This window comes from Ostrinia furnacalis, unplaced genomic scaffold, assembly GCF_004193835.3.
Source record: "Ostrinia furnacalis isolate ACB-3 unplaced genomic scaffold, ASM419383v2 OfSCF6616, whole genome shotgun sequence".
In the NCBI taxonomy this organism is placed as follows: domain Eukaryota; kingdom Metazoa; phylum Arthropoda; class Insecta; order Lepidoptera; family Crambidae; genus Ostrinia; species Ostrinia furnacalis.
This window is the reverse complement of record NW_021136855.1, coordinates 58,045-82,978: the sequence shown is the minus strand read 5'-3', so window position 1 is coordinate 82,978 and position 24,934 is coordinate 58,045. Positions and strand designations below refer to the sequence as shown.

At 35.8% G+C, this 24,934-nt stretch overlaps 1 protein-coding gene across 1 annotated transcript; it reads left to right on the top strand.

The window, feature by feature from the left end:
• The first annotated feature begins 7,853 nt into the window (after nt 1–7,853).
• LOC114362560 (glutamate receptor ionotropic, kainate 3) lies at nt 7,854–22,461 on the top strand. Its single transcript, XM_028318009.1, has 18 exons — nt 7,854–8,146; nt 8,810–8,955; nt 12,628–12,795; nt 14,033–14,190; nt 15,815–16,011; nt 16,489–16,622; nt 17,325–17,435; nt 17,517–17,621; nt 17,695–17,808; nt 17,966–18,160; nt 18,553–18,714; nt 19,073–19,272; nt 20,219–20,417; nt 20,495–20,583; nt 20,828–20,958; nt 21,033–21,148; nt 21,672–21,818; nt 22,134–22,461. The coding sequence occupies exons 1-18, from the start codon at nt 8,077–8,079 to the stop codon at nt 22,389–22,391; spliced, it is 2,700 nt and encodes an 899-aa protein (XP_028173810.1). The 5' UTR covers nt 7,854–8,076; the 3' UTR covers nt 22,392–22,461.
• The last annotated feature ends 2,473 nt before the right edge of the window (nt 22,462–24,934 follow it).

Below are 24,934 nucleotides of genomic sequence, written 5' to 3'. Positions count from 1 at the left end.
AAACGGATTCAATCTGGCGCCTACTTTGTATTGCGCTTTTAAACTAGATACAGTAGTATCAATTGGTTCGTGACATCCAAAGTACTATTTGACGCTGACTGTACACATGATACTCCATTTACTTTGCAGGAACCAACTGCGTTTAAAGAAATTTAAGAGCTTATTATTTACGTGGTTTACATCACTAATTAACTAATTAAGATTTTGAGTAAGACCTATTAATATTCAAATTAACCTCAGATCCTGGTTTTGCCAACTCAATTTTATGATATCCCTGAATAGGAAAATTATTGGTACAGATAATTGAACTAATTGGGTTTTCAGGGATAAATTGAAGTGTTTTGGGGAAAGTTACTCTTGGAATAATTTTTTAGGGTGTCAAATACCTAAATAATTGCTATCGTGGCCACTTTATAACAATTTGATTTAAAATTGTCAGGTCACTGACTTTATTTGTAGCAATTTATTTTTATCAGTCGTTTATTCGATTTTGGACGATCCCGTTTAAAGTGGATAATCCTACATGATGCACTATTGATATTTGTGAGCTCCTCGTAAATTTTATGCCTTCATTGAAAATCACAGTAGCTCAATGCTCTGATATATGAAACAACATAATACGGATTTCATTTACTTTTGCTATCGTAAAATTTATTGATCTGTAATATTCTGGTTGTAGTCTGCTGATGTAGATAGACTTCATCAGCAAAATACCGAATTTATTCGTCAAAGTTAGTAGTTTTGTGACAAAGTAAACCTTTATGAATATTCTTAGTTAAAATAACGAAGCCCCGACAATCTCTCGCATTTCAGGCTGAAGCCTGATAATATTATTGAAAATTGCCAATAAAATTGATTGAAATCAATTTTATTGTTTCACAGGGTGGGTTAAGTCATCGGTCTGATTGACTCATGTCATGTGCTTTATGAACTTTTAAAAGTGTTACACCTATGTATGAGTACTCGTATTGTGATTTCAGTCGTTTAATTATGTTGCAAAAATATATCGGTTTTGATTTTAAAGATTCTTGATCTCATGTACCACTAACTAGCAAGTATTAAACAAAGGTAGTTATTGCATAATGTAGCAAGCGCTAATAAGGCGGTTGAAGCAAAATGAGAGCATCGTAGCAGAAACACCATTCCCGTGCTAAGCAGTCATTAGGGCTAACAATGCCGGAGAAAAATCTAATAGCGAAGCGCTTTTGTTTGTAATGTCTTTCCACACAACCGTTGTATTGGGTATTATGTGTAGTCTCATACTTGAAATCGATGGCTCCTACGTATAAAGGCGAAACTGCCGCTTACGCCTTTTCCCAATTATTTAAGCAATGATTTCATTTTGCTCTAATCTATAACGTCAGTAAGAAAAAAAATTGTTTTCCTTTAGATACAAAATAAATTTCAGGCAAATAGGCGTATGTGCAAAACTACGCCACGTATAAAGCCCAATCATACGATTCGTCAATCTATACGAGTAGTTGCTTACATAAATATATAATTTTTATAATCCAAATCTTAAGTAAAGCCATGAAAATATTTAGCAAATTATTTTATTTATAAATTATGACACATTATATAATTACTTAATTTTTTGCGTTAAGAGTCGCATCTCAAACTAATTTGAAAATTATAAATAACTTGAAAAAATCGAATCGTGGGTTCAATTCCCGCCATAGGCAGTTCGATTTTTTCAAGTTACTTATTTATAATTTTTAAAAATATGACACATTATGTTAAAAGACCTAACCAAATCACGAGCACAGTATAAGGGCGTATTTGCGTTAAAACGTAATAACGATACATTACACAACTTTTTCTAACTGATTTATTATTGACTAGCTTTCCGCCCGCGGCTTCGCCCGCGTGGATTTTTGTCTATCACAGAAAAACTTTATCGCGCGCGTCCCTGTTTCAAAAACCGGGATAAAAACTATCCTATGTTCTTTCCCGGGACTCAAACTATCTCTATGCCAAATTTCATCAAAATCGGTTGCGAGGTTTAAGCGGGAAGGCGTAACAGACAGACAGACAGACAGACAGACAGAGTTACTTTCGCATTTATAATATTATAATTGGGATATAGCACATGATAATAAATAAAATAATTACATGCATAAATAAAGAGAGTAATCGCTTAAAATATTATATTTACGTTGTCATTTAAGTCTTTTTACGTTGAACAATATACATGAAATTATAGAAATGTGACTACGTAAAACGGCAATGCGTAAAATCTCAAAATATATAAGAAAAATATAAAAATTGAAAACAGCAGTAGCAAAAGCCATTATGTGTTAAGCATAGCTGGGCACCGTTAATCAAATAGTTAACTTCGTTAATCGTTAAACCGTTAATAAAAAAATTAACTTCGTTAAACGTTAAAACGTTACATTTCGCAAGATTTAACGCAAGTTAACGTTAATCGTTAATCCGTTAACACATGATAATAAAACGAAAAAAATAATTGTATGCAAGGTTCAAATAATTTCGAAAGCTTGTATCGCGCATAGAATTTATTCCTCTTTTATGTTTGCGCTACAAGCTTTCGAAATTATTTGAACCTTGCATAAGTACAATTATTTTTTTCGTTTTAGTACAACTGCATTTCAGAAAAAAGCTTTTTTTTTAAAGTTTTTTAATTAGGTATTATAATTTTATTGAACACTTTTTAGTTGTATCTCAATCTCAGAGCCTTGGTTCAATTACAATACAATTTAGCACCAAAATGCTCGAAAAGACAAATCCAGCAAACCCAAACTCGACTTTTGTCGATAAGTTTCCACCGTTTCGTTTAGGAATTCCTATGGCCACCTCCTTACTCCATCATCAGGACCCTGGACATCATCTATTACTAAAGTGCTCGAAAAGACAAATCCAACGAACCCAAATTCGATGCGATGCCGCCGTTTCATTTAGGAGTTCTTATGGCCACCTCATGACTCCATCATCAAACCAGCTCAATGGTACCATAACATTGCATTGTCATCGTACCTACATAAGTATACCAAATTTCAGCTCAATCGGTTGAGGAAAACTGGTCTTAAATTCAGTTGCAAGTGTTATCCCACACATACTAACAAGTGTCGTTAGTGACCTGGTTACAAAAACTGTTGTTTTGGGTTTTGGAAGTTCTGGAAGCCCGAACGTACTTGTCAGAACGCGTTTTTCTAGCGTTTTTCAACGTGCCTGCTGTATCTTTTTTGTAAATAGTAGGTACTGGATTAACGATTAACGGACTTAGGATAATTTAACGGAAGTTAACGAGTCCGTTAACATTTTTTAAAGTTAACTTAAAAGTTAATCCGTTAATAGAAATGTTAACTTCGTTAATTAACGATTAACGGATTAACGAGTTAATGCCCAGCTATGGTGTTAAGGCTAAATGTGAAATTTCATTAAATTCGTTTTAGTAGGTCAGAAGATATGACCCAAAAATATGGTCCTGTGAAATCTATTTTTTTTTACTTACGCCAGTTGGTATACGTAGGAGCCATCGAAATGAAACGAATGAAGATTGATTGTTTGAAACATAAACTTCTTCAAACTTGAGTTTACTTTAGATCTGGAAGCACGAAATTATTTCGTGTTTTACCAAGTTTGGTTGAATGAAAATAATGACACACAAAGAAAGGAACAATTATTGATACAATTACAATGGCGGTTCACAAAGATTTCAAACAGATCGTCACTTAAATTATCACAAATCCACACGAATTCATACGATAGAAGAATACGCTTAAACTCTTTAATTTTCTTATATGTAGATCCGACCCAACCTATTCCATTTTCTTTGTCTTGTACCGATACGCTTATAGAAAGCGCTACAACTCATCTCGTAGATATACCAGTATATTAATAATTACCTGAATTAATTACAATGTCTGTGTGTGACATGCAACCTGGCGGGCATATTAAAAGCACTTGCCGACAGCGTTGCAGATTGCGACGTCGCACACACCGCTGCCGCGAGTGGCATACTAAATTCTTGGTGAATCAGTGAAGTGAATTTTTAGTATGTATTACATACCTATGTATAGGCTGGTATTTGGACGTTAACTCACCCGATGTTACAAGAATGTAAAAAATAGCATTCATAAAAAACTACTTACCTATGTTTAATAGATATTTAATGTGTGGCTCTATGTGCTGTAGATTGGGATGTGTACTTCTGCTCAATAACAACCTTATTATTAATCTCGTGAAACAATTAATAAATATTTGCCAAAAAGCTCTTAGAACTTAATTTACCCATTAGGTATTTGTGTATAGGATAAATAGACTACCTACTGAAAGTCGTCTGGATTTTCCTTATAAGTATTTTCAAAAACTAAGAGGTATCTACTTTATAAAATAATATGAAAAACGAAAATGTTTCGTTATTTAGGAAAAATAACAAGTTGGATGTTTGGAATGTGTCCGTGTGACACAAACACAATTGTCTTCAGCAGAAACGGTTTAATTGCGTATGTAGTGATAGCCGATAACTGACCTATAGGTTACTCAAGTTATCTTGACCACTCTGCGCTCAGGCATTCGTTTATGAAATCTAGATAGGTTTTCCAGAGCTTGAAATGAGAGCTCACACGTTGTTTACCATTAGAACTGAAATTTATGCGATCCTTCTGTTTGCTTCGCCATACGAGTAAGTACCATGGTAACTAATATTAAAACTGTCTACTACACTTGTTGGTTTGTTCAGTGGATTTCATTTTACAATTTGGCGGCAACCTGTATTGCGGAGTTTGTACAACTTTACTCTAGAGCACAGAGATGTCTAAAAGTACAATAATTTTAGGAAAAGTACCTATATTTATATTTCTTATTTTTATCTGTGATTTAACCTGGTATAAAATAAATAACCGCTCAATAAGGATAAATACAGGAAAAGAGAGTTTCTGAAACTGTTTACTCAACTACTAAAGGTAACGATAATATTTCCGTGTCTGTATTATTGTATAAATATGAGTTATTGAGTTAGTTCTCCACAATGTTTATTTCCATTTTCTGCCTTTTTATTGAAAAAACAAAGTGAGCCTGCCATTTTGTATTAAAAAGTAATAAATCTAATGGACTACACAGGAAATTTTTAGTGTTCCGTAGCCAAGCACAAAACAGAACCCTTATGTTTTTCATTTTTATTTGCGACTTTGATTCAGTCCGTGTGCTAATGTTAATAATTCTAAGCATTGAATCTTATTTTATCCACTGGTTTCAATAGGAATGTAAAATTAAATATAGAAATAATTTATAGTGATGCAGTAGTTACTTAAAATAATACTTACGCCTCGTTCCCGAAATTTGAATAACGAGATTTCTCAACAAAGGCCGTAAAATTTTTATTATACTTCAGCGCTTGAACTATTTTCATTTTGCATTTGACGACTGCTCAATGGATATAAATGTTGCTAAACTTTCGAACTGCGTGCGTTTGCTTCTACCAAAGCGTTTTTTAAATGAAATTATGTTTTAAATAAAAAATACGAGTAAATTAGAATTGATTAGTTAACGCCATTCCAAATAAGGACATTTTGCGTCGTCTTATCTATGTTTGCGAATGGCTCAGTTGCTGTCAAAATTATTTTCTTTCCTATGCTATGGCGACTATCGGACAAATAGGCAGCATTTACTCAGCATTGTTACTTAGTGTCAACAATAAAAATTCTCTATTTTCCTCCGGCAAATTGTAGAGGGTTATGTTTTTGTAATGATAATGAAAAATGCTAGACTTTTAAAACAAAATCGGGGCTACCTCCGATGTTGCAACTTTTGAGTAGCGATTACTTGCATACTAATAAAATTGCGCGAAAAGTGGGACGCGGCTGATTCTCTATTCCACTACACTTCACTCGATAAAAATAGAAGTAATTGTTAGACACTTCGATTTGAAACGATTCGTTTGGTTCAGTGAGATCAAAAGGAACAACGAATTCCAATTATTTATAACTAGCGGCCGCCCGCGACTTCGTACGCGTGGATCCCATTTTACCCCCTTCATCTATCTTACGCGGTTTAGATTTTTTCATACAAATGTTTTTACCCGCTAACTCCCGTTCCCGTTGGAATTTCGCAATATCCTGTTGTAACTAAGCTTTAAGTTTACTAAGAGACCTTCATGCCAAATTTCAAGCGTCTAACTTAAGCGGTTTAGATTTTTCATACAAAAGGATTTTCCCGGTAATTCCTGTTCCTGTGGGAATTTCGGGAATTCTTTACTTAGTGCACCTCTACGGTACCTAAGCTACGTCCCTTATAAATTTCAAGTGCCTACGTTTAGCCGTTTAGGCTGTGCGTGGGTATGTCAGTGAGTCAGTCATACAAAAGGAATTTCCCGCTAATTCCAGTTCCCGTGGGAATTTTGCAATATCCTGTTGTAACTAAGCTTTAAGTTTACTAAGGCACCTGCATGCCAAATTTTAAGCGTCTAACTTACGCGGTTTAGATATTTTTATACAAATGTTTTTTCCCGCTAACTCCCGTTCCCGTGAGAATTTTGCAATATCCTGTTGTAACTAAGCTTTAAATTTACTAAGGTACCTGCATGCCAAATTTCAAGCGTCTATGTTACGTGGCTTAGATTTTTTCATACAAATGTTTTTTCTCGCTAATTCCCGTTCCCGTAGGAATTTTGCAATATCCTGTTATAACTAAGCTTTAAGTTTACTAAGGTACCTGCTTGCCAAATTTCAAGCGTCTAACTTAAGCGGTTTAGATTTTTCATACAAAAGGATTTTCCCGCTAATGCCCGTTCCCGTGGGAATTCCTAAGTATCCTATAACCTGCCCAGGAGTATGAAGAATAATTGTACCAAGTTTCGTTAAAATCCGTCAAGTAGTTTTTGTTTCTATAAGGAACATACAGACAGACAGACAGACAGACAGACAAAAATTTTACTGATTGCATTTTTGGCATCAGTATCGATCACTAATCACCCCCTGATAGTTATTTTGAAAATATATTTCATGTACAGAATTGACCTCTCTACAGATTTATTATAAGTATAGAAGATGGTGACGGTACCTACCTATCTAATTTTGATTTACAAGGTAAGTAGGTCCTTACATTATTTTTTTCGTGTCTAATGTCTAATGGATAATAATAATCTTAGATTGTAATTAAAGTAAGTACCTACTTACCTATCTGGAGATAGGCACGTTTTAAATTAGTAAAATCCATTTAGTATCGCTGTCTACGAGATCAAATTTCCCAAATACTTGAAGAGTCATCGCAACATTATTTACCAAATGAAAGTAATCCATTTAAACGTTCATTTCAATCTAAGTACCTCTTTGTTTAGTCGACCCTTCATTTCGGTATTGACTTGAAATTGTGAAAATCGTTTAATTTACGTTTACACGAAATTGACGCTTAAAAATATTATGAGTGAAAAATATGTAGAGTTTTTATAATATCTAGTAGAGTGCCATGACTTATTAAGGTTGTACGTTTATTGAAGATCGTGAGAACTACGAAGATCGTGATGGAGACTTCAAATTTGGATCTGATAACGGCTGAAGTAATCCATTGATTATTGAATTTCAAATGGCCTGAGTAGATTGAAACCTCTACTATAGCTATAAAGTAGAACTGGAAATGTGTAAGCTATGATAAAAAAAATACGTTAATATTATAAACCAATGCTACTATTGACAGAAAAAAAACATCACAAAGCTTACAAGGAAATTGCAATCGAGTTGTTCCATTTAAACTCGATTGCAATAATAAATAAAGCTTTTTGCTATCGCGCCACTGTCACCGCGACACAGATAGACGACGCTCGGGCGAAACTATGTCGTTTTGTGGAAAACTCGTCCTAAATATAGGCGGATTATTTCTGACGCGTCGTGTCGCGTGCGCCGTCGTCCAAACACATTACTGACGGTCGCGCGGTCGGTCACTCACAACATTACGCCGGTTTTATACATCACTAACTCTAAACTGAACTTCGGATAATTACAATGACGCCGCCGAAACATAAACTAATTAAGGTTTATTGGCACTAACCGAACGCGAATTTGACGGTGATTAACTGTGGTTAAAAGTTGATCGGTTATGGATATGAAATGATCGGATACGATGGGTGCGAAGATTTTGTGTTTTGTAGTAGTGGCAGCAGCTTATGTTTTTGCAGAGGATTTACGGATTGGTTTGTATTATCTCTATCTTTTCAATTAATAAAGCAAAAGGCTTTGATGCTTAATAAATTAATAACAGTTATTAAATAAATTAATAACTAATTCTAAATGTGGAGTTAATGCTTTCCAGTTATAATTTAAAAATATCTCCTTGGCATGATTCAGCCACAGTATTTTTTAACTATGACCATGCATTCCAGTCGACGTATTGTGTAGTCTACAATATGTACATCGATTAGTAAACAAAACGTCAAAACCCATTGCTTACTGTAAAGCGAACGTGAATAAACCTCTGATGTACAAGTAAATTAAATAATAACCGTAGCAATGTAATATGAAGAAAATGTACTTACTGTAGCGCACAAATGTACAATTTCAAAGCCAAAGAAATTACTTTTTATTCGAAGCATGAAAAAAAATATTTTCGGATTTTAAATCAAGATAATTTTTTCATGTTGCTTTCCCATGATTTCTATATTATGGATTTGTAGGAAAGGGCAGGAAACGTGAACATTAACAACAAATAATTTTAAAGTCGTACACAAATTCATACAACCCTAGACAAATAGAGCTAATATATACATATTTTTAACAACACAAGTATTAGTCAATGCTATAAGTACGTGTTTTAGTCTTCCAAAATTGTTTAAAAATCTATCCATCCCTGATTCCAGGGGGTATCTTCTACGAAGATGCAGAGGACCTGAAAGAGGCGTTCACTCTCAGCGCTAAGCTAGCCAACTTCACGCCTACAATCAAGGAGGTCTCCAAGAGAGGGGAGATCCTCGAAGTGAGGACGCACGTCTGCGAGCTTGCTGACGTGAGTATCGTTTGTTCGATTCAGCCAAATGACGTCCACCGCTGGACAAAGGCCTCCCCCAATGATTTCCATAACGACCGGTCCTACGCTTGCCGCATCCAGGCTCTTGCAGTGACCTTCGCCAGATTGTCAATCCACCTAGTGGGGGGGCTTCACTAAGTCGGGCCGGAACCGTGGTCGTCACTCCAGAAGTTTTCTGCCACAAAGGCCACTATGCCACACACTTTTTGGTAGCATTGTCTCATCATACCTGAATTTAATCGCTAGTATGTCATGTCATGTTTAAAATAGTGGCCTTATTTCATTACTGATGTTCAAGCTGTAGCTACACAGAACTTGCAGTAGTAGAAACGAGAGCTGGAAATAGTCCCGTTGTCATACCTGGAGGACTAATGTAATTTGATTTATCACCAAACTTTTTAATAATGTTGATAAATTGTATTTACTTACTTTGCATAGTTTTTTTTTTTTTTTTTAGTTTGTGGCAACCAAACCTCTCTGGGAGGTTTATTTCTGCCAATGTCGAGTGAAAAATATTGACATAGTTATCAATAGAACGTGGGTGTTTCAGTTCTATTGATTTTTCATGGATTCGGTGGAGTTAAGTATGCCCGTAAGCAGGTTTCGAGACGCCACCGGGTCCAAAGCGGGTTGTTCATACGACAACCCACTCGACACTCGATGCGCGCTCAAATTCGAAGTATTTCAATGTTTTTTATAATTTATCACTTCACTGCACTTTAGAACACAAAATAACACCAAATTTGTACACTAAAGTCCATTAAATAATAAATTGAAACCATTAAAACAGATCGACCATGCTTCCCGTTCAACTACCCTCCACGGAATCCCTTTGCATAGTTTGCCTCAACCACAAATATGGATAGATGAAGCATGTGTCAAAAATTGTATGAAGCCGAGCGTGTCACTTTTTAAACGTCATTAGTGTCATTTTAGCGAATTTTAGTGATTGCCGCAACGTAAAAGTAATCGTATCATCGTACTGCATTCACAAAGTCATCGAATGGTATAGTATGACTCGATTCGAAAATTAATTAATTCCGATAAAACTGATATTTTATTAAATTTATAGCTAGTCTGACTGTGGATTAAAATAATTTTGTAGCGGTAGACGTTATTCTACATTATTTATTTTTGTTGTGCCTAATGTTTATGAAAGTAATGATCGTTATTCCATTATGTTAAATAGTACTACTAGTAATTCATTCATAAAATAAAGACTATTCACTCAAACTTTTTATTTTTAATAAATGTAAAAATGCGTAGTTTTGCCAATACGTTTTGTTTCATAAAGCTAAGTCAGGTACCTAGTTTTGAAGATTTTTCTAAATGACAAAATTCAATGTGGTAAAAAACGTTGGAAGTAAAATGAAACACAAAAGATTTTTCTTCATAATTATATTATAAGTGCAATGAATAGTATTGTGCTTTAAGACAAGCCCTATAAAATAATCAAAACAAATCAAAAGGTTTGAATAAAATTGTTCTTCCGCCGTCATTTATAAAAAAGGTAATGGCAAAATTATAGAACTTCCTTAGGCAGATGCCTCTACTCTGTCTATTTCAAAAAGTCTGGCACTAGGGGTTTCCCGGGGGCCCGATACAAAACCAAAAACATCTTTATTTTTCTTTTTAAATANTTTTTTTTTAGTTTGTGGCAACCAAACCTCTCTGGGAGGTTTATTTCTGCCAATGTCGAGTGAAAAATATTGACATAGTTATCAATAGAACGTGGGTGTTTCAGTTCTATTGATTTTTCATGGATTCGGTGGAGTTAAGTATGCCCGTAAGCAGGTTTCGAGACGCCACCGGGTCCAAAGCGGGTTGTTCATACGACAACCCACTCGACACTCGATGCGCGCTCAAATTCGAAGTATTTCAATGTTTTTTATAATTTATCACTTCACTGCACTTTAGAACACAAAATAACACCAAATTTGTACACTAAAGTCCATTAAATAATAAATTGAAACCATTAAAACAGATCGACCATGCTTCCCGTTCAACTACCCTCCACGGAATCCCTTTGCATAGTTTGCCTCAACCACAAATATGGATAGATGAAGCATGTGTCAAAAATTGTATGAAGCCGAGCGTGTCACTTTTTAAACGTCATTAGTGTCATTTTAGCGAATTTTAGTGATTGCCGCAACGTAAAAGTAATCGTATCATCGTACTGCATTCACAAAGTCATCGAATGGTATAGTATGACTCGATTCGAAAATTAATTAATTCCGATAAAACTGATATTTTATTAAATTTATAGCTAGTCTGACTGTGGATTAAAATAATTTTGTAGCGGTAGACGTTATTCTACATTATTTATTTTTGTTGTGCCTAATGTTTATGAAAGTAATGATCGTTATTCCATTATGTTAAATAGTACTACTAGTAATTCATTCATAAAATAAAGACTATTCACTCAAACTTTTTATTTTTAATAAATGTAAAAATGCGTAGTTTTGCCAATACGTTTTGTTTCATAAAGCTAAGTCAGGTACCTAGTTTTGAAGATTTTTCTAAATGACAAAATTCAATGTGGTAAAAAACGTTGGAAGTAAAATGAAACACAAAAGATTTTTCTTCATAATTATATTATAAGTGCAATGAATAGTATTGTGCTTTAAGACAAGCCCTATAAAATAATCAAAACAAATCAAAAGGTTTGAATAAAATTGTTCTTCCGCCGTCATTTATAAAAAAAGTAATGGCAAAATTATAGAACTTCCTTAGGCAGATGCCTCTACTCTGTCTATTTGAAAAAGTCTGGCACTAGGGGTTTCCCGGGGGCCCGATACAAAACCAAAAACATCTTTATTTTTCTTTTTAAATAAATTAATTCTTACAAATCGTCAAATCTCATTATTTTTTTCACCCTACCAGCGATTCAATACAAAAACTTGTCTGGTGTATGAATACACGAATCTGTGTGTGTCATAATGTTATGAGTAAGTACGGTTCCTTGGGATCAGTATGAGTGCACCACATACATTACTCTTAATAGTACATCGCAGGATATGTATTAAAAACAATCCTACTTTATACTTCTTCTACTGCTACTTTATTCTAATTAATTATTTGTTACTTGTGCTGTTAATTACAATTCTCAATCCGTAAATAATTTCTTCCTTCTACCGTGTTCCTACTACTGTCCTCGTAAAATCATCGTAACCGATTGTTGTAATCGGATCACATGAACATCACTCGACCATGTATGTCCATTTGGACATATCGGAATGGCACGCTTTGACGAGCAACTTGCTGCATCTACTCTAATCCATATCTGTGGCCTCAACTGTTATCGTTGGCTCCGTTTACCGCTGTCACGGGAGAAAATTCCGTACGGTATGCACACTAAGCTACTTGAGCCACACACATGTAATATTAATTTGCTTCTTTCGTTTGTTACTACACCAAGTAATCCTTAGATTAAGGTGAAATTAAACTTTTGGCTTCGAAATTTTATGGTACACTTCATGAGTCTGTTATACTGTTTTGTGCTCTACAGAGGCGCCAACTGATGAGCGTGTAAAATATGGGTTATACAGCTTGAGAATAATTGAAAAATTGTTACAGGAATTTTCACGTGTTCTTAACCAAGTTGCAAATTATATGTAGATAGATTTAAATCTCAAGAAAAAACTTTTTCAGGAAGGCGTGATAGGAATAATAGATGGCGTTGGAGGCCGAGGGAGCGAGATCATCCAGTCTCTCTGCGATATCATGGAGCTGCCGCACGTGTTGCTTCGGTACGACTTCACGTATCCCAACGACTGGTCGCTTTTGAACTTGTACCCCAGCCCAGAAGTTTATAATAACGTAAGTGACAATGTAAAAGTTATTTATTGCAATTAGGCCTTATGTCCTAGGTACCACTGCCTTGGGTCAACAGGTAAAGGTAGTGGGAAATGGCTGAAAGCACTTCAGAGATCTCACTATTTTCAATCAAATTATTATTGGGTAGGCCTATGTTCAGCAGTGGACGTCCTATGGCTGAAATGGTGATGATGATGATGAACTCAAATCATAAGTAATTTTTTCAATAGTTTTATAAATAGACTTTTTGAATAGACAGGTAGAGTCTCCAATAGTTCGTGTCAATTTATGGAACATGCATTTTTCCAAATACGAATTAATTACCAACATTGAAAAGGCACAAAATGTACATTTTATACGAGATCAATCTGTAAATGGAAAACCATAGCAAACGAGTTATCAGCCTTCAGAAATAGTCAAACACAATAAATAGTCATAAACAAATAGGTACACAGAGTTCTTGGGCTCATTCAGCCTTACTAAAACAACTTTAGAAAAAGTACATCATTACGCTTGAATTCGCGAAGAAATACATACGTATAATGTGTGGGTAATTTATGTGAGGTGGATGATTGATGCGAGTTTCAACAAAGTATCTAAGACACCTCAACACAAAAACATCCAACAATGGAAAGTTTACAAAGGCAAGAGATATTCATTGAGCTTTCTGGGCTTTCTGTTAACGACTTAAAAATGAACTTGAATCAAGCCCGACAGAATATAATTTACTTTGTTAAGAACTTTTTATTTAGAGTCAAGTCCTTTTGATAATAGGCTCAAATACCTGCTTTTAAATACAGTTCTCATGTGAACGGTTCCGTACCCAAAGACTAAAAGCGAGACCGCAATACTGAGACTCCACTGTCCGACTATCTGTCACCAGGCATGACTATCTGCCACCATGAACGTGATAGCTAGACAGTTATAATCACATAAATGATGTATTTCTGTTGCTGCTTTAACAGTCATCATCATTTCAGTCAATAGGATGTCCCATAATGAACATAGGCCTCCCTCCAATGATTGCCATGTTGATCGGTTGGTAGCGGCCTGCGTCCAGCGCCTTCCTGCTACCTTTATGATGTTGTCGGTCGTATAACAATACTAAAAACAAAATAAAATAAATATTTAGGTGGAGCTCATACCTTAATTTCAAGAACAAACTATTTACATACTCAAGTTTGTATGAAACACCTCGGTGCGCGAGTTATTTAAAATAACTTTGACTGTATGTACGCAGGTGGTAGAACAGTTAGTACTGCAGAAGCAGTGGAAAAACTTCACGCTGCTGTACATACGAGGACGCAGTTTGTTCCGACTGCACAGCTTGCTGCAAATGGGCAACGACACAGACAGGTTGACCATTGGGGTGAGGGAGCTCAGCGGGAGCGATTATAGGTAAGCAAATATAGGCCACTAGCTTTCCGCCCGCGGCTTCGCCCGCGTGGAATTTTGTCTGTCACAGAAAAACTTTATCGCGCGCGTCCCTGTTTCAAAAACCGGGATAAAAACTATCCTATGTTCTTTCCCGGGACTCAAACTATCTCTATGCCAAATTTTATCAAAATCGGTTGCGAGGTTTAAGCGGGAAAGCGTAACAGACAGACAGACAGACAGACAGACAGACAGACAGACAGACAGACAGACAGACAGACAGAGTTACTTTCGCATTTATAATATTAGTTGGGATGGGATAAAGATAGTAAAAATACAACCTGATTCTGCCTAAAATCATATCAACATTATTCCACATACTCGTACCTACATTGTAAGTCCGCGATCAACTCTGAATCTCTAACCAAAACCATAAATAAAGCATGCTATTCCTAAACAAATGATAACCGTTTATCTGCGCCTTCAGTTATTTTGTGATAAGTCCTTTTCCCAGGTTCAATCTATGTGTAAAGTAAATTGGATCAGCGGCTTAAATAACCAAACCGTAAATTAGTTTTCCACGTAGGTAAAGAAAGCAAGTACCTAAAGAAAATGTTGGTTCAAAAAATATTAAAAGAAAAAAGAAGGAAAATCGTTTCCAATATCTATAAGCTATATCTAGGTTTTCATTCCAATCAAAATATATCTTCATAGACTGAAAATGATGATGATAAAATTACTGAAACTTCTTGTTTTCTGAAAACTTACACGCGAAAGCTATCGAAACTAATAACTCGATAACCTCGAGTTTAGTAACCCTAAAAACAAACACTCTTTAGAAACAGTGACATGCAAGTTCACGAGGTTGATCTATTTATATTTTCATTGATAAAAGAAGCTCGTCACTGGCTGGTTTAACTGTGTTAGGAATTGACACAAATATTGACACAAAGCAAAATTATCGATTAAAAAGTACCGGTGAGCACCGGTGAGTACCGGTGAGTACCGGTGAATACCAGTGAGTACCTTTAAGTACCAGAGAGTACCTGAGAGTACCTTTAAGTACCAGAGAGTACCTGAGAGTACCAGAGAGTACCAGTGAGTACCAGTGAGTACCAGTGAGTACTAGTGAGTACTAGTGAGTACTAGTGAGTACTAGTGAGTACTAGTGAGTACTAGTGAGTACTAGTGAGTACTAGTGAGTACTAGTGAGTACCAGTGAGTACCAAAGAGTACCAGTGAGTACCAGCAGTCTGCTTGTGACCACGCCCCGGCTGTGTGGGACATAGCCGTGGCCACAAGCAGACTGCTGGTGACTCGGCCCGGTTCCTCTATTTTAATAATATAACGAGTTTTGAACGCTCGATAAGTCGATATGTTAGATAGTTATAGATAAGCAAGCACAAAACATTACCTAACAATCAATGAGGGCTATCGTTTTTATACTTAACTGTTGGCACCCCTGGCGATTGACAGGACCTTACTCTACAGTGGCGCCATCTTGTTGAGTGCAAATGCGATAGTCCTCCTACCACTTTAGCGTTCACAAGTTGGCGCCACTGTCTTCGCTACTAGCAAGTGACAGGACCTTACTCTACAGTGGCGCTAACTGGTGAGCGCTAAAACGATAGCCCTCATTACCTTCTAGGGACGTCCTAATAAACGCTAAAGACAATGGCTACGTGAACTTCATAGTAGACTGCCCTTCGAGACACCTGGAGCAGTTACTCCGGCAAGCTCAGCAAGTCGGGCTTATGGCTGATGAGCACTCCTACATCATATTATCACCGGATTTGTTCACCTTGGACATGGAACGGTATAGGTACGGTGGAGTTAACATGACTGGTAAGTCTGATCTTCAATAATAATGATCTAGATAGGACCTTCATTAAAATATTATTGTTGAATAATTTCAGTAATTCTACCTACATCTTGTATGTTTTGACGAAATATGTATTAAACGAAAATTACTGTTATCAAAAGTTTATAGTATCTTTAATTCATAAGTAATTTAAAAATATATCTGCAAAAATTAAATTATTATTCGGCAATCGTACATATTAAATTAAATCGTAAATTTTATGCATAATTTATATTTCCGTCAATGACGCGGTTATTTCCTGAAACATTTATAAACTGTAGCTACTTCGACATCAAAATTGAATTACAGCTTCATACTCTAGTCGTGGTGTAATAAGATTACTTACTACATTGCGCATTGATTAAAGCAATTTGTAGACATAGAAACAACTGAACGTAACATTCTCGGGCGTATGCGAATCTACTAATGAATTCCATTGAAATTCAATTAAACTGTGATAGGTTTTAGGCTAATGGATTTGAAGACAAGCGAGAACCTTTGGGAATTCACCAATCATTATAACGCTGAGACTGGGAAAACGCTCCAACCTGAACAGTTGAAAACAGAACTGCTGTTAGTGTATGACGCTATGAAGGTAAAAAAGACTTTTATGATACCTACTCATACTCGTATTATGATTTCAAATTTACTTCAATTTATACAGGGTGGAAACGATAAACTATATGAAACAACTGTTTACTGATCCTGAAAGTCCAAAACTTCAATTCATTCCATACATTTATTTATTCCACTTATCTTTTCCACCCTGTATTTTTAAAACAAGCTGTTCAGAATTACGTTAAAAAGTTGCACGTATAAATGGCATCGTTTCTTTGCGTTGAAAACATAGAAAATGACGACGTTGTATGTTATTCGCTGGTTCAGAATAATATCCGAATGAACACATTTTGAACCAGATATGAACATATTATAACGTTGCCATTTTAGTCCTGCTGGTCACATTACATTATGAGAGTTATGCCCGTTTTCACCATCAATCCCTAATTTTTAAGTGAACCCTATGAAAACTTTCATATTATTTGTTACCATAGGGGTCACTTTAAAATTAGGGATTGATGGTGAAAACCCAAGGTGAAAACGGGCATTAGTTTATCAACATTGTACGTACGGGCCTCGGGCATTGCTGTTCATCGCTCGCTTTTAATTGACTAAAATGTATTGTGGAGTATCGAATGTAACTTTATTAAAGGCAAACTTTAAAGTGGCACTACCATAAATACAAAAATTAAATTAATTTAATTTACCGCCCTGTTTATGGAAGTTTTTGGCTTTGCAGGTATTCGAGGCTGCATTGAAAAAGCTTCAAACTCTCACAGTGCAGTCGTTGAAATGTGAAGACTTCGAAGCCTGGACATACGGGTCATCTTTACAGAATTTTATGAAGACGGTAAGAAACTACTAATTAGATAGCACGGCACAACTAGTTGATCAGATAAAATTATAATGCAGTGTTTATTCCTGGTTGCAGAATAAGGTGGAAGGTTTAACAAGAACTTTATTATTTAACGGACTGGGAGATCGAACTGACGTTACCTTTGATGTGCTGGAGTTGACGTCATCGGGTAACCAAACGGTACTAATGAACGCATAAACTTTTTTGAAATACCTCAATTACTTACCTAATTATATTTTTGACATGTGTGCAGATTGGAACATGGAAAGCGAATATTCTAGAAATTACACGTCCTAAAATACCTGATGGTGAGCTGACAGAGAACACTGCCCTTACAAACAAGACGCTGAAAGTATTAATTACGACGGTAAGTAAGTAATAAAATATATAACGTATTATATGAACAATTTACAAGGTGTGGCCGTCACTCCGCATGCTAACCAGACGGGTTTGAGGAAGCATATTATACTCTACAAACTACTTAATACGTATTATGCTAATTATTTTTAATTAACCCTTTCCAGACAGGTCCATACGGCTATTTAAAAGACTCTGAACACAATTTGGTCGGGAACGACAGGTACGAAGGGTTCTCAATTGATCTAATTGCGAAGATCGCCGAAATCTTGGGATTCAGTTATGAATTCGAAGTCGAAGAGGACAATGGAAAGATTGTCAATGGGAAATGGACCGGCATGCCTCGGAAACTAATGAACGACGTAAATATTCAACTGATATTTTTAACGCGATTTTAAAATGATCTCTTACATATTTTTACAATAAGTATCTGATTTGATTTCGTTCGTTACGTTTGTTTAACGTATTAGAAATATCAACCAATTCTTCAGATCGCAGGTAGTTGTGGATTGGGTTTTTTATGCATGCTATTACTAAGCGTTACAAAACAGTAGATTTTTGTCTTGGAATGATGGTAATTTTTATACTAAGATAATGAAGATAAACGTACATACATACCTACTGGATTTCTATAAGATGGCCAGTTAGTCGTAAATATCTACAATTACTCCTTTTTCTAAGCTCCTTTAGCTGGCAATATCAGGCTGCAAAAATTTTTCATTACAGCAACTTATATTTAATTTGCATGTTGCAGGATGCCGACCTAGCTATTTGCGACTTCACGATCACCGCTCTGCGTCAAAGTGTGATAGACTTTTCTACTCCGTTTATGAGTTTAGGTATTGGAATATTGTATAAACAGCCCAGCAAGCAACCGCCCGAGATGTTTTCCTTCATGGCAGTCTTCTCTAAAGAGGTTTGTTGAAATAGTTTACGTTGGTAATGTAAGCATGCTCTTATAATACTCGTATTTACCACGTTAGATACCTATGTTTTTTCAAAAACTTAGCTTTCTTTTAAAAAAATACTGAGGAATAAAAAGTATCTAGTGGTAAGGTTATAAGAGTATCTATTTCAGTTTTTGGAAATAGTTTCGTTAATAATTTTTACACAAATTGAAGAAACACATAATTTAATTTAGATTTTCCTGAATTTGATTTAGGGTATGGCGCACAAGTCAGCCAACACTTTATATTATTATTTTGTTCTCTCATTTTTTTCACTTTAAGTCACTATTTCATATTCGTCTTTAACCCTATTGACTCTACTTTAAGGTATGGTATTACATGGTCCTAATCCAACTCCTACTGGGCTGTGTAATGATATTCGTGGGTAGGATATCCCACAAGGAGTGGCAGAACCTCGTCCCCTGCATTGAATCGCCTGAGGAGTTGAGCAACCAATTCAGCTTCGCCAACTCCGTGTGGCTTATTATTGGATCCGTCATGCAGCAAGGTTCCGAGATCGCGCCCATGTAAGTTGTTTACTTCTCTATTTGTTCCACAATATGGCCAAAGTGCAGCTCTGGATAGTTCATCTTTTTGAGAATTGAGAATTTTAATAAAACTACAAATATTTTGTTCCGGACACCTGGGATCGATGTTTCACAATCACAACCACTATGTCAGTAGGCATTGAACTAAACTTTACCTGAGCCGTACAAATAAAAGTAAACAATACTTTATTTCATCATCATCGTCATTTCAGCCACAGGACGTCCACTGCTGAACATAGGCCTCCCCCAATGATTTCCATATTGATCGATTGGCCTGCGTCCAGCGCCTTCCCGCCACCCTTATGATGTCGTCGGTCTACATTGTGGGTGGACGTCCCACGCTGCGTTTTCCGGTGCTTTCTTTACAAATAAATAATATAGTTTCACGGAAAAACTTTGAAATAAACGAGTCTTCAGTCATATCAAATCCGGGACATGTTGGCAAATAGGTAAAATAAATTTACCTTTTGTAGATTGATGGATTCAATTAGTAGAATGTCAGAGTTCTGCACCGGGTGATTCGGCTTAACCCCGATAGAGCTCCAAGCTCGGATTCCGAAAATCTGTTTGATTGAATCAATGTGGAATTCACGTACATATTGTTCAATTCATATACGAGGCGAATTTTCGAGAATGCGTGTCTGGCCTTTAAAATTATACAAAATTTAAAAATACCCTGAAGCTTTTTGTAACAATCCTATAGGTAGTTAGTGGAAAAGCTAATAAAAACATGAATTGACGGGTAGTAACAAAATGTTGTTTGCTTATGTCTAGCTATCTAGTCCTGCAAGTTTGCTGATGTTTTACAAATACCCTGTATGTCATGGGAACGAGCTAATCTCTCGAACCATAACTTGCTACTATTATGTATTCTGTGCCATAACTTAGTGACGTAATAATTTTAGATATCAACTGTTTTTTTCAGTGCTGTAGCTCCTCGAATGATCACTAGTATCTGGTGGTTTTTCACCATGGTCATGGTGGCTTCGTACGTTGGTACTTTGGTCGCTTTCCTCACGGTAGAGAAGAATGTCCTACCCTTCCAGAATGTGGAAGAACTTTTTAAACACAAGTCTATATCATATGGCGCGAAAGAAGGGGGTTCTACTCACGAATTTTTTGTGGTAAATACTGTTTCTTAATTATTTAAATCACTTTTCAATCTATTTTAATACGATACAAGTATTTTTCTGTTTGGCAGCAATCGAAACATGAAATATACAAGAAAATGAATCAGAAAATGACTGCTAAGGGTTGGCTTGTTCAAAGCAATCAAGACGGTGTGAACTTGTGAGTAGAATTTACAAAAAAAATATGACCTCTAATTTTATACATGACTAGCGGCCTCCCGCGACTTCGTACGCGAGTTGAATTTTGCAAAATCCCGTCTTAGTGAGCACCTACGTCCTAAAAGGAACCCCCATGCAAACTTTGAGACTCCTAGCGCTTGTAATTTCTGAAATTTCGTGATGAGTGAGTCAGTCAGTAACCTTTCGCTTTTACATTAGTAGATAAACACATTTTTTTATTTCAGAGTAGAAAACAGTACTTATGCATTTTTCATGGAATCGACTTCCATAGAATACACCAAACAAAGACACTGTGATTTGCTTCAAATCGGCGGATTACTCGACTCCAAAAGTTATGGGATTGGCATGAAGAAAAGTATGAATAGAAATATTTTATTTGCTTGAATTATGCGTTTCTTACTGGCAATTTATGTTAAATTTGTGTTTTAGATTCAACGCTTAAAGTTCATATTGACCGCGCGCTGTTGATGTTGAAGGAGAGGGGGGAGATAAAAAAGTTGAAGGATCTTTGGTGGAATGACAGGAGAGGGGGAGGAAATTGTGACGTAAGTAGAGTACTGACGACTATTATAAGTTGTTGCAATTCACGAAGGCGAGAGAGCTTTACATGTGTAATGAATGGCTCACTACTCGCTACTACGTCATGTACACGTACACACACAAGTAAATACTATGTAAAGTAAATGCTGTACGTCGTGGACGTAACTCATGTATGAAATACTCCTCTTAGATACTGATAACTTCGATCTCTTGTTAATTTGTTTAAAAATAGACTATTTTAGCATATTAAAAATTATATGACAAACTAAATAAATAAGTAGCTTTTGAGCTGCAGTAACTACCTATGTACTAATTATGTAAAAGTTAATTTACGAGCGAGAAACTCCGTAGAAAATTTACATGATTGAAAATGCCTGCCTTTCTGATCTTTAAAAAGTTCCAAGGTTTTAATATAATTATGTATTGTTGCAATACACGAAGGCGAGTGAACTTTACATGTGGTTAATCACATATTATTATGTGTGCGAACATTTAGTAATAAGTTGAAAGAACATTTTTGCCTCCTAGAATGAAGTCGCTGCAGAAGAAAAGCAGTTGGGCATGAAGAATATGCTGGGAGCATTCGTGGTGCTGGGTGTGGGCTGCTTGATTGGGCTCTTCATATCCACCTTGGACATGCTTTGGGGTGTCTTCAAACGCTCCGTCAAATATGGCGTAAGTATTACACTCCAAATACTACCTAAATCCGTATATTTTGGGCCAATGGCTTAAGTTACCCAGATTGACATAACAAATGATTTTTGAGTTGTCATCTTGTTTTCTTTCCTCATACCTACTTAGTAGCTCAAAAGCTCAAATTCCTCTAATTGAAAAAAAAAATAGGGCAAATAAGAAACATTAACGAATTTACAGAACTCTTGATTACTTACTTATAGTAAGGACCATTCGGAACTTTGAAACAGATAATGACTCCAAGCAAGTAGGTATATTATTGCTAAAGGATAATAATAAAAGAACTCTTGCTTACAGACAACCTTCAAATACGAGTTGGTAGAAGAACTCAAGTTCGCACTCAAGTTTAGTGGAGACGTGAAACCAGTTAAGCGGCCTGAGAAGACGGACGGTAGTCAAGAAGCTTTAGCCGAAGCTGAAAAGAAGGATGAAATCAAGTCTTTGAAATCCCTTTCACGAAGGTCCACTTCGACGCACAAGTCCCATCACTCCCACAGTTCTAGGCATTCGCCAAGAGATCTGAGTGTCGCTTTTGCTAAAAGAAGAGAATATTAGTAAGTTTAATTATGTTGATGTTTATTTTCCTATTTAATTTCATAAATAGTAAGTATCTAAGTGATTTTAGAATAAAAAAAATTATTGAGTTACTTGATTTTGTCGTAGTGTAAATAAGTATAATAAATTATAAAACATTCTAAAATTACTAATGATTTTGATTGCTCATAAACAGTTCCAAGTCCGGATTGGTCTAAATTCAACCAATTACAGAATATAAAACAAACGTATTGTGCTCTATCATCAAAATAACTAGCGTGTACTCCACCAAAATTAAACAATGATTTACTACTTTTATGAAGCTGCCAAAGAACTGATCTTAAATGACGGCCAAATCCACAGTTTTCTTCCACCTCGGCGTTCCAAATCGGCCACTTTCTTAGGCTTATGTTATGACTAATGACTAGTTTTTCTCTGTCTTTGTACTCCAGATTATTTACGATTATAGTCTAGTGTGATGCCAGAAAGATCTCATGTGGCCCATCAATTATGTCCCCGATGACCTCGGGTATGAAATAATGAGGACTCTGATGCTGCAATTCATCTGTATCAGGTTAAGCAACTTCCGATCCGACGTTGATTGAATGGATAATGAAATTAATATGCGGGCATTGATAAAAGACAGGGTATATAAGGTGTGATGTCCTCTAAAATTGATGAGATCAAAATAATATGAACTTGATAGAGATCCACAATCTTTTTTGTATAGCTTTACCTTTACAGGTGTGGTGTTTCAATATGCATTTCAACGCTCTCCTTTGTCGTCCTTGCGTTTTTTTTAATGCGTCATGCACATTATCGACCCGTGTAGGCGATGAAGTAGCAGTGGGGCTACCGTAGACTCAATTTTTCAGGGGTTCCTGACTTATACTTTGGGAAATACTGAGCTCCATGATAATGTTAAATGAAAGATTCAAACTGGTGACAGAAAAGTACTCAGCTTTATCAACCCATTCAATCTTCCACATTCCACATATTCAAATGTATCTGTAGCCTTATCAATTGTGATAAAGGAGTCTCCGAGAAACTCGAACGCTGAATTGAATGGCCCGTCCCTAGTGTGTATCGCAATACAACGCCTAAGCTGTAACTTGCAATATCGATTACTCGAATAGCGATGAAAAGTATCGATACGTACCTAATATACAAGGATTAATATAAGTGAGATTGCTGCTCGATGCCCGATTAGATGTTTGGCTTTTGGATGTTTTTACGAGTAACTCAATTTAAAAAAAATCTAAAGCTAACTCATAACATAGAAATATTATTTTCTTTTTCATATTTAGAGTTTAATACTGATACTGATATTTCATTGTCCAACGAGAAACGGACACCAGAGCTGCGACCACATCTTTTACCGCAGAGACCATTAGCCTAACAAATGATCTAGGAAAATCTCTGCGATATGTATGTAGCTCGGCTATGAGATGAAAAAGTTGAAAAAAAGTCTGTGCATTTTTATCTCTGGAACCGATTTTGCGACTAACGTAACCATACTAACCGTCTCACCGATGCGATGGTAAGAGATGATGAGATTAATGAAACAGATGTTGGGAAAGAATTTCATTCCTTTGCAGCATGAAGAAAGTAAAAAGGAGGCTTTTGTGACTAAGCACGCCATGTTATCCGATGGAGAAATAGATAATAATATAGTATTGTGAATTTGGTGTACAATATTTTTTGAAGTCTAAAAAATTAACCCGATCATGTCCTTTGAGTTTACGATTATGTACGATTTTATGAATCGATAAATGAAATAAATAACTCGTAGGTATCAACATACTAGCTTATCGTAAAAATATCGCATGACACAATTATCATCGTTACAAATTGAAGGTTTTGTTTACCGCAATACAAACTCGATTTGTATAAATGAGTATTCAAAATTCGTCAGAGCATTGGAATAAATTGAGGCCCGACTCTAATTTCGCCGACAAATATATTTTCTATTCAGATGAATGATTATTCAGTGAATGATAAATGGTGTTTGAATTCATAGGCCTTTATTTATTTATTAATTCGCCACAATCAAGATTATTTAAATGGTCCTTCTGTACTTAAGTACCAATCGTTGTCCTACATTACAATACAAAAATGTAAAGTACGTATTCGTTTTAAGGAAGTAATTATTGTGGAGAAATATTTCTGTTTCCTGGAAAATGTTAAGCGAAATTAAATATCCGATGATACTTTTATGAAAATTTTCGGAATTCGGCATTTAATTTGAAATGAAATTATTTAAATGGACTGATCAAATATTAATGATTATTTAATTAAATACTATTAAACCCCAAATTATACTACCTAAGTGTGTATAGTACCTAATCTTTATGAAATTATGCTTCACATAAGACAGCCTTATATGTCGGTCTAGCTAGATCACTATGGCTGACTAGGGTGATTTGCTCGATCCCAATCAGCACGTTCATTTGTAGTAGGTACCCTCCTCACCAGGCCACGTTATTGCTGACAACCAACCATTTCTCAAACTCGACCTAATTAAGTGTTCGGATAAGTGATTTGAAGTGTTTTCATCCAAGTCA